Source organism: Leptonotus elevatus, chromosome 5, assembly GCF_054856555.1.
Source record: "Leptonotus elevatus isolate MCC_2025b chromosome 5, RoL_Lele_1.0, whole genome shotgun sequence".
Classification (NCBI taxonomy): Eukaryota; Metazoa; Chordata; class Actinopteri; order Syngnathiformes; family Syngnathidae; genus Leptonotus; species Leptonotus elevatus.
The window spans coordinates 11,138,621-11,149,378 of NC_141243.1; the positions used below are offsets into that span (position 1 = coordinate 11,138,621).

A 10,758-nucleotide genomic window follows, 5' to 3' on the forward strand; every position below is an offset into this window, starting at 1 on the left:
ACAGTGTTTTTATTGCGGCATTTCCTCCAATACTTGACTACCGACTTGCTCCCATCATGATCCACATTAAAGAATAGTTTGAATAACTCTTAATCAAAAACGAGACAAATGTTATTTCTGGAAAAAAAGCTAGCTGGCCTAGGCTCCAACTTATTCCCGACCATAATGAGGACAAGCGGAAACAGAAATGGGTTTGTAATAAAAGTAGGGGTGTCAGGCGATTAAAACTTTTAATTGTAATTAATAGCATGACTTCAATAGTTAACTCGCAAATGTTGTATCTGTTCTAAATGTACAATAATTTCTTGTCATGTTTTCATGCTATTGTTAACATAAAAGTGGAATGAAAGTTAAACCAATGGAAATACGATATTTTAGTCATTGAAACAGTAATTTCATAATAATTCATAAAATTTAGTTAAATAAAAAATTTTTTTACTGTACTGTAAACGAGTGTTATATTGATTTGTGTTGAGGTAATTTTTCTGCCACTAGATGGTATAATTGCATTTGTAAGACGTTGCTGATAGCTCAGTGCATTTTTCTTTTCATATTAAGAACTATCCGACCCTTGTGAGGACGAGCGGCTAAGAAAATGGACGGATGGATGGATAATCTTTAACATGAAGTGACTTGTGAAATTCTGCACATTTTCAAAATTGTAAAATGCAATTTGACCCCAGTCTCCATAAATATATGCATTATTATGAAATGTATTACTGCTAAATTTTGACTTTGATGTGTCTGCTGTGTTGCGACTGGAAGTCCCCCAGTACAGGCTTTCCAAGTAAGGGGCGGTCATTAATTGCGCATTAAGAAAATTAGTGGTGTTAAAGGAACTTTGAATTAACTCAAAATTAACAGACACATTTTGACACCCCTAAATAAAAGTAAATACAATAAAAGTACTTACTGTTTGATCATACATGACTGAGGCATAGTGTAATGTATCCTTTAGATGCTGAATTAAGTCTTACTAGATTTGCTGAGGTAGTAAACCGTAAAATGACCTCTGCATGTTAAACATTTTTGCGCAGCTTTTTTCAGAATTTTTTTTTTAGACTCTCTATCATACACATTTGATTATTTGGCGGTTGCTCTGTAAATGTATTATCCATGCAACAAAGGCTTTATCACTTATAGATCAGAGAATGATCTGATGTATAACATCATAACATAATTTCCCATTGGTAATAAGGGATTTAGGACACGTGTATACACGCACACACACACAAACACATATGAAAATCAAGTGCAATGATTGCTGTGCTGCACTCGGGGTGGAAGGATATGACTTTGATTCAATTAGTGCCAATTAGTCTCTTTGGAGGCTGGTTATTGATTTTGTTTGAGTGTTTTCATTTTCACACTGGGGCATGGCTTGTCTCATGATGTCATTTATTGAAGCCCTTATTCCTGCCTTGAGATCCCCACCTGGCATGTTGTTGCTCCTGCTAGAATATGAATAAGTTAAAAGTCAGATGCTTGCATATTATTGTCCTATTTAGTGTCACTGAGCAGAACATGTCAGACACACAGGCTTTAAACCCAAATGTGTTGTGAAGGTCTGAGGAACTCTCAAACCCCCAACATCCTGAAATATTTTTTCCCCCCATGGTGTCTTTAATTAATATACCAGCAGCAGAATACAGAATTTCCTGAAATTTGAGACAAAGGCATTTTCTTTTAACCTATAAATTAGAGTTGGAGATAACCTACTGTTTCCTGCGTCAGTTATTCTGCACGGCCTTAAGATCATGCTGATGTTTATTGTTCTTAGTTCTACAAAATTGAAAGAAACCAAAAGTGCCAGTATTTTTGTTTGTTGAATTTACTCGAGAGCCAGATGCCTTCCTGCTGTTATGAAGTCACACTTTTTGCAGAGCTCAGCTGTCGGTGTGCCTCCTACACACCAAATCAGGATGATGTGCAATGTTTCTCAACCTGTATTGAGTCAAAGCACATCTTTGAAATTAGAAAAACCTCAGGGCACACAGCCAAACCAATAAGTCTCACAAAGTAGTGGAATTAAATAATGTCTCAATTTACTCACAGACAGTGGGCCTGTGAAGATGTACAGAAAGTTATTATTCTGTTTTATTAATGGCAACAGATGGAGACACAGATTAAATGTACCTTCTGCCATCTAATGTAAGAGTATTTATTATTTCTACCTGGCACAGCTGGATGAATAAAGAAACTTTATTGATATTACATTTTTGGATAATTAAAAAAAAAAGGCACACCTGAACCCTCATGGCACAGTGGTGTTTACTAAACCCAAGATAATCATTTGTTGTATATTGTGTATTATATAGTAAGTGTAATTGCAGTCAACTAATGGCACCAAGTATCGATTCGAGCTTAGCCAGCAACTGAAATTATTTTATTTTAGAGAAAAAGGCCGCTACTTGAGGAAATATGCTATTTATCATCTGCTTTATGTGAGTTGGCGACCAATGCGAGTCAATTTGCTGAACAGAGCAGTGAAACGGATTTCAAAATGAAAACGTAACATCCATAATTGGACTCTGTAGATCTTCAGTCCAGGCAAGATAAATCTCTGACATTCGCTAAACAGAGCCAAAGGTCCTCCAACACAGTGAAGTTATGGAAGGGCATGAATATTTTACATCATCCACTCTCATCCGAGAGGCAAGTCGACTTTATACCACCTCCTCCCAATAACTGAAGAAGCCTGATTCTGCAGAATCCAGTCGTCGGAGGGTGAGACTTCAGTAAGCAATGTTGAGGAATCAGCAGCAGAAAATGCAACAATGTAAAAAGCTTCGTTTTTTTTTTATAGAGCAATGAGAAGAGAATAAGAGAAAAAGCCCAGTGAGCTCAAAGCTGCTGCTGCTGCAGTTTGTGAATCTTTGCGTTCTTTTCCCCAAATTATGTTACTGTGCCTTGTTTTTTCCCCCTTTTTGGAAGTTATACCTTGATAAACTGACCAGACGCTAGACAAGGTCCTACAGCGTTCCATCCCTTCGCTCTTTCTGCTCGACTGAAGAGATCTATAATTGCACAAGATTTCTCAGCGAGACGTTTTCTGTCCATAAAGGTTCAATCTCTTTCTACTAACCCTGCCAGCATGGTGCCGCCGCCTCCCCGCCGTAACTTCCTTATTTCATCTCCTGCTGCTTTTCTCGATCTGTCGAACCAGATGTCAGAAATTCTCTTAAGTGCGTCTTTTACCACAGTGGAATCTCCAAGGTCAAACACTATCAGTTCCAATTTGTTCCGATTTAATCCCTTTTCCCCATTTGAAATCATGGAAATTTCATCTTTCATATTTGTTTAAGTTAACCACTGTTAGTATTAAAAAATAAAATTAAAAAAACGGGAAAAAAACCCTACTCAAACTCACCCACTATTACAGCTCTTCCATGGCACAATAAGTTCATTGTACCGTGCTTGTTTGTCCTTTTGTGGTTTCATCATAAAATACAAGCCAAATAAATGATTTAAAGAAATCAGTCTGATGATGATGATAATATAATAATAATAATGATGAATTATTTTTTTGTTGTTGTCATTATTAAACCTAATTATTATTTTATAAAAGTTACGTCAATCAATTAGGACTTTAAATGTGTATTTTTTCCAGGAAATTTTGGTAGAATTACAAACTGTCCAATCTTACTTTTTTCACCTCATTCTCATAACTAAAAAATATAATGTACTTACTTCCCTGAATTTTGTTACACTATATTTAGCCATTTTTATCTTGAGGAAAAGCAAAAGCATGAGAGTAAGAGTTTTTCACAATTACTGACACATGGTGGTCAGCTTGTTTGCCTCTCGTATGCTGATAGTACTTCTTTCTTGGAAGCAATGTTAAGAGGCCATGAATAGATCCAATTCACTCACAACCAGGGCCGCCTCTCCCTAAACGCACAGCACATAGTCTACTGTGCGTAGGGCCCCCTCATCCGACATGCATTTGACATCGAGCTTTGCATGTCATTGTTAAAAAGTACAATAAACAAATGAACAAATAAACAAAGGTAGCTTGTGAGAAATACATTAGAAAGTGAATAGTATTCTTGCCATGCCATACAACAATTGTCCCTCCCTATAAATTTGAAGACTGTATATGAGGATTTGATTTTGGACCTTAGCCACTTCAGCCTTGTTGTGAATTCTAAAATTGGCCAGGCTCCCTTTTTAACATGGATGAATGAAGTTAGGTTGAAAACTGACCAATCTTCCACTGTTATTTCATATCTCCAAAATCGTGGAAGTCGAATGATTTAAATCATGCTTGGCTGAGGGCACACAGTGAAAGGATTGTAATAGTTTTGGCTTTTGACCTCAACTACCTCAGCCGACCTGTGTCTCTCAATCAAATTAAGTCGAGTTCTTGCCGTGACAGTGCTGACAAGGAAGGTGCGCTTGCAGGAGTTGACCTTTTGCCATTGTTAGCTTGTGGAGGACATAGTTTCGAACTCAATAGAATTCTTGGTTTGATACAGAGAAGTAATCTGTGCAAGAGTGCAAAAAAAAAAAATCAAGTAAATAACAGAGTTAGAGTTTGTGAGGTATTAACCAGAAGAAACGGCCTGACCCCTATCAGCTGTAGGAAATGAAAGGCTATAAACATAGAAAATGATGCCTTTAATGAGCATCATAATGCTTGGCCTGTTTTTATTTTGTGTCTGTGTAGCTTTGCTCGGGTCCATCTCCGCTCCGACGTAGCACAGAAGAGATAACTCCTTCTAAACATAATTAATGTTGTACTCCCTTGCACTCTGTCACATTTTACTGTACTGTATATAGAAATACTATCCTAAATGAGACCCAACAACCTATAATTTATGTTTATGGTTTGCTATTGTATTTGTTTTGGGAGTTGATTTAGGCTGGATTTAAATGACCCCATGCTAACTACACTATATGTAATGTTTGATGTTAATATTATTAATGTATTATTGTCGACTTAGCGACTGGCTGATGTTTCTCTCCCATGCAATTTGTGCATATTAGCATATTGCGTGTTTCAAAGCACAGCCATTCCGGGTAATATGTGGCACTTGAAATGTACATGTGAATAGACGGACAATCGGATATACGTTGGCATTAAGTCGGAATTGGGCTCTTGGACTTGCAGTGCTAATCCAACTTCAGTTGAAAGAATCTGGCATGAAATAACCATCATCATAATTACCTGATTTGGTCTTTGTGTGCTGCTTCAATGACACACTAAATCTCTGTGTGCTAACCTCTCGATTATTTGGTTTTCTTTTGAAAAGAAGTAAACAATAAAATCAAAGAACAAATAATAATTAATTTGCCAACGAATTATTCAACTTCACACAAAATTATTACCCCTGGCCTTTTCAATTATCACTCCACCAACCAAATTGAAATTCTCCTTGTGTTCGACAGTACATTTTACTCTTAAAAAAATACAGCTTGAAAAGTATTTACATGGTTATCATTCTTGTAATATTATTAGCTATAACTGCCAGCGGCATTTTTCAATAACTCTTTCTTTAATGAGGTGTTATTGCGCCCGCTGCTTGGTAACTTCATAAATCAGGTCCAAACTTCATAAGATTGAGTAAAAGTTAAGACAATGTTGAACTCGCATTTTATGTTCTTGATTAATGCATTTTTTCATGCCAGTCATGTATGAAAGCTCCTTTTTTCGACGACCGATATTTAATGTTCCATAACGACTGAGAACGCTTGCGTCACATGAAGAGACTCGTGTCGGCGCTTGTGTCTGCGTATCCTCCTACTCCCTATGCCGTTCCATCTGTCTTGCTATTTTGGAGTGAGATGTCAGCCTCCTGCCACGCGCGTGTGTGCGTGGATCTAATGAGCTGATCCGTGACAGGCTTTGTGTGGAAGAGGCCTCGGCCTGTCACTCCCTGCTGGGAGAAGCAACAGGACCCGGGTCACTTTGTCTTCCGTGCTCCTCTCATGCAGCCCTGCAATACGTCCTCCATGTTGAATGTGTTTGAGATGGAGGCTCGTACTGTCATTCAGCAGTCTTACATGGCAGAAAAGTTCATTATTTTCAGTAGTTCAATTCAAAAAGTGAATGTCATATATACTACATTCATTAAACACAAAACAAAAGACTTAATTTCTAAATAAAAAATGATTTTAATGCTTTATGAACAATTCTGCTTTCTTGAGCTGGTAAATTTGGGTTTTTTTCGTTAGCTGTGAGCTATTCCCGTTGAATATTTCACTCTGTGTAGAGCGACAGCAATAATTAGTTTCTCATTATATTCTTATTGAGCTGTATTGCGATGACTGTCCTTTTCGTAATTGTCTGGTAAAGAAAGAAAATTTATGGTTGACTCCCCCAGAATTTTCTGTGTATGCCCCCACTAGTACATGATAATATGAGTTCACCCATTTTTTAACAATCTCAGGGTGACCATTTTGCCGCATGCTGTCGACTGCATGTGACATCGCAGTTGCTCAGGTAACGACCAATCATGGTCCAGCTTCAGAAAACAGGTGAGCCGTGATTGGTCGTTACCTGAGGCCTGAGCAACCTCCCTGTTTAATTTTGTCAGGCTGCTACGCAAGCACTTCCAAATATGGGCAAGCTTGCACTGGGCCACTGTCGTCCTTGTGCGCTGCCCCTCGGAACACCCAAAAAAGCTAAGTGCAGTGTGAAAAGGCCTTAAAGGGATACTTGACGCATTGAGCCATTTTCACTACTAAAAAGTTATTTTGTCCAGAATGAATTTGATAACTTCATTGTTTTTCATGTACAATTGAGACCCTTTAAAAACTTTTTTTTTCACTTGCTGTCAACTGAAGATGACATCATTTGTGCTGAAGAAGTAGGTAACGACCAATCATGGCTCAGTTTTCTGACCCAACCCAGATAACAAGTGAGCCGTGATTGGTCATTACCTAATTCGTCAGTTGACAGCAAGTGGAACAATTTGTATTTAAAGGTATTAATTGTACATGAAGAATAATGAAGTTAAATTAATTCTGAACAAAATATTAACTTTTTACTGCTGAAAATGGCTCTATCAATCAAGTATCCCTTTATATGTTAAAAGCAAAATTATTGTTATTTTTTGTATTTACTATAGTGAAGGAGGAAAGTCTGAGGTGCACAAAAATACGTTTGTTGGATGTGTGTGGAGGGGAAAGTATCGGGGTTGGTCTATAAATGTGACACATGACAGGATGGATGTTGCTGTGTCATGCTATTTTTAGTAGGCTTAATGGAAATGAGACATTTGTGTGTGTGCGTTAACCAGCTGTTTCTGTGATGATTGTAAGCAACTCTCTTGCTCCTAACTAAAAACGCGTCCATTTAATGTTTTATGTTGTCGGCAATTAATTGCTTACCTACTGCGTCACGCCTCCGTGTTATACACAAACACACACCTGAACACGCACCCACACAAGTCAGGGTTTCTCTGCATGGTTGACCTCGAAGGGCTCGTCTGCGTCGAGAGCTTAAAGGTCGCCTAATAATTGCAGCCTCCAGTTTCCTGTTCTTTGACCCCACCCCCTGCATCTACAAGTACATCAATTAAACAAAACACTCAGATTTGGCATTTTCCCCCTTGCCATGTTATTTTTTTTCTCTTCACAACGCCTGCTTCTCTTCACTCAGGCTGTGTTTGATGTGGATACGGCTAAAGGGCTGACACTCATAGAAGTGTGGGAGGGGATCACTCCAGACGACATCAAGGGATGCACCGGTACAGACTTTGAGGTCAGTCCTTGGAAACATGATTAAATAGTCATATGTATAATTTTTTTAATTGACGTCTTCTAGGTGTCCCCCAACTTGAGGCCCATGCAGCAAATCTAGAAGTGAATGTCTGCCTTTCAACATCCTCAAGACAGGCCAAAGTGATTTTGAAGTGATTCTTGGTAAGCTGATTCGAGCAATCGGCAGGCGTACTCATCAAAGAAGAAGCCTGTTGCTATAAGTTATTAATTTAAGCGTGGCTTCAAAACATAATTGCCTCAATAGTGACCGTCCCTCCTCCGTTGGTTACGTCATTCAAAAACAAAAAACAAAAAAAAAAAACACCTGCCTCGAATAAGCTTCTCAGGAGAAAGACTATCTCAGTTTCTTTATTATTCATAAATTCACGTTGAATAGTTAACTGATAGAATCGGTTTGAATTCTGTTGCTAACCAAAACAGCAGTTGGGGATTCCTTGCACAGTAGACAAATGTGTGATTTCTCCATGTTGCAGACAGTCTGTTTTATTTTTCTTTCTACCTAATAAACGGATGTTTTGATTTGAACTCCGGTTTTACTCAACATCAATGAAGTGAATTGTTGAGATTGTGAATAAACCCCCACAGCCACCATTTACAGAAGTACAATGTGCTTTTTATGTTCTCTTTCATCAAATGCAATGCTTACAGTGCAATAACTTTAATTTTTGGAGACCTGTTTAACTGTAAAATCAACTTGTTACTGAAAAAGGGAGTTTTAAAGCAAATTACGTCAGGTCCTTACCCAGCATACAATGAAACATCAATGTAAACTCAAACTGGACCATGTCGACATAAAATTGCTTTTTGTTACTTTTTTTTTTTTTTTACACATGGATCTGCTCTTCCCTTGCTTTTGTACAAGCAATAAAAAAAATAAAAAAATAAAAATAAAAACGTTTTGTGGAACAAAAGTGTTGCTGATGTGTTTCTAATTGATTCTAATTGGAAAGCAAAGCAAAGAGCTGCAGGTCGCTTTCTTCTATAAATGGAGCGGTAGGCTCGCATCAACGTTCCCCATGCGATTCCCTCCAATAGAGAGGCGGTAGCATTACCTGAGGGCCGTTATGTAAGAATTCTGCCCCACGGGCGTTTTTTGGGTTGAAGGAGATCAGCTGGGTTCGTCCATCAAGCAGAAAATCCAGAGGAAAAGTGACAGGGCCTGTGGCAGCCGGCTGTTGATGTTAATCCAGCACGCCCCTTCATAAATCAACGAGAGTCCTTTAAGCCTCTAGTTAGCGCAATGGTGCTGGAAAACAAACAGTGACACATTTAAGGGGTTAAAGGAAAATGTCAGTACAACCTGGAACACTTTGTTTGTGTTAATGGACGTTTTCATAAGCATGTAGGTCATCGCGGCGAGCATGTTCGCCTGTTTCAAAATCTGTTGCCACCACCAAATGAAACCAGTGAATCAAAGGGGGAAAATAGGTCGCAGGAGTCTTGCCATGTCTTTTGAGACTCCAGCAAATTTTGTGAAACTTCAGCACACTGTCTTAGTGGAGCCAGTGCTGACAAAGTGGGGCAAAAAAGGTGATGATGACTATAGAACCAGAAATAGAACTTTGTGATTGATGTATAACAATGGTACACGTTGGTCTGTGTCCTGGATGTTGAGTACGATATAACTAAAGTGAGTGGACAACTTTTATGGCTTCTAAAGTGACAGGAAAAATCAAGAGTTGAAACAGACATGTCATGCAGCACATTCTTGTGAGACTTCCACAAATGTGAGATTTTAGAGCAGTGAAGATATTTTTGGGTGAACTGTCCCAAGTTTTGTTTTGCACACGATGGGCAGATACATCCTTAAACCGGTTTCTGGCTTCTCCAAAGTTTATTGTAGCGATAGATTTCTTTCATTGTTACACAGTATTTTTTTATTTTTTTTTGCTTCTTCCATTAGCACTTCCAATTCCATCACTTCAAATGTCTTGTTGGGCTTGTGGTGCACTCCTAGTTATTCCATTGGGAAAACCAAGCTCTATAGGAAATGGTTGGATGGATGTTACAATGGACATGACAACACTGTCCTTATCAAATAAATACCTCCAAATTGAGCCACATTTGCCGTGTAAATGAATCCCCCACACCAGTTCCCATGATGCATAGGTGTCTTCCTCAGGTGTTGGTTCTACCATGAGCTGCCAGAATGCATTTTAGAATCACCTCGCAGTAGACCCGCCTGGAGCGCCGCTCAACACGTTATTGCAGTATGTCACAACTCGGGTCGTGAATGTTGGAAGTTTTATGGGGCACATCATTTTTTATTCTTGTCAAAGCCGCCGTTGACCTTTTTCAGGATTTCTTATTTTATGGGGGTTCATCTAACCTTTAATTCTACATCTCCATGAGTCACTTGAATGTGACTTCAGAGCAATACTCCTTTTATGTCCCTCAGGGGGAAATTTTACATACTGTACATATAAAGTGCATAATCTAGAATACATGTGTCAGTGACACATCAGGGCTCAGGAAGTCTATGGGAATCTCTTCAGCAATTAAAATCCTAACTGTTAGAATTTTTACCTAGATAAAAGTCAGGCAATGGTAAACATTTGTAGGTTATAGGTTAGTGAGCTGCTGGTAGCCCAGTTTGGTCTCGTGGTACTAAAAAGAGAAGATTGGTGGACTTTTTGTGGTGTAAACGGACACTTTTGCAGATTCATAACGAAGCAACGTTAGCTGTTCATTCTCCATCCTATAAAATGTGAAGCAGAAAAGGTTTGGGAGCATGCACCATTTTAAAATTACCTCAAACGCAAGCTTGTTAACAATATTAAACTAGACTAATCAAAGAAAGCCGTGTCCCAAAGTTTGTTCATTATTCTCCGTAAGAAAGCCGTTTTCAACACTTAAGATTGCTCAATAATTTGTAAAATAAATAAATAATAACAGCGTCATGTAGCGTATTGCATGCACTTTTAAAAAAAAAAGTCAGTTTTTTTCCCCAAGTATTTTTTGGGGTTGTGGAGGCTTTGTTTTTTTAAAAAAAAAATTAAGTTTTTGTTTTCAAATTATTTTTTTTGTTTG

The 10,758-nt window shown here is 38.2% G+C and overlaps 1 protein-coding gene across 2 annotated transcripts in view; it reads left to right on the forward strand.

Moving 5' to 3' along the window:
* The window catches only part of oxct1a (3-oxoacid CoA transferase 1a), a 35,708-nt gene extending 27,075 nt beyond the window's left edge, over positions 1-8,633 (forward strand). The window contains exons 16-17 of one of the 2 annotated variants that reach the window (XM_086077178.1): positions 7,607-7,694; positions 7,772-8,633. In XM_086077178.1, the coding sequence (XP_085933304.1) occupies positions 7,607-7,694; positions 7,772-7,863 (180 nt within the window). In that variant the 3' untranslated portion in view covers positions 7,864-8,633. Of the gene's footprint in view, positions 1-7,606; positions 7,709-7,771 lie in introns of both variants that reach the window. The other variant, XM_086077180.1, reaches the window with a different exon arrangement.
* The last annotated feature ends 2,125 nt before the right edge of the window (positions 8,634-10,758 follow it).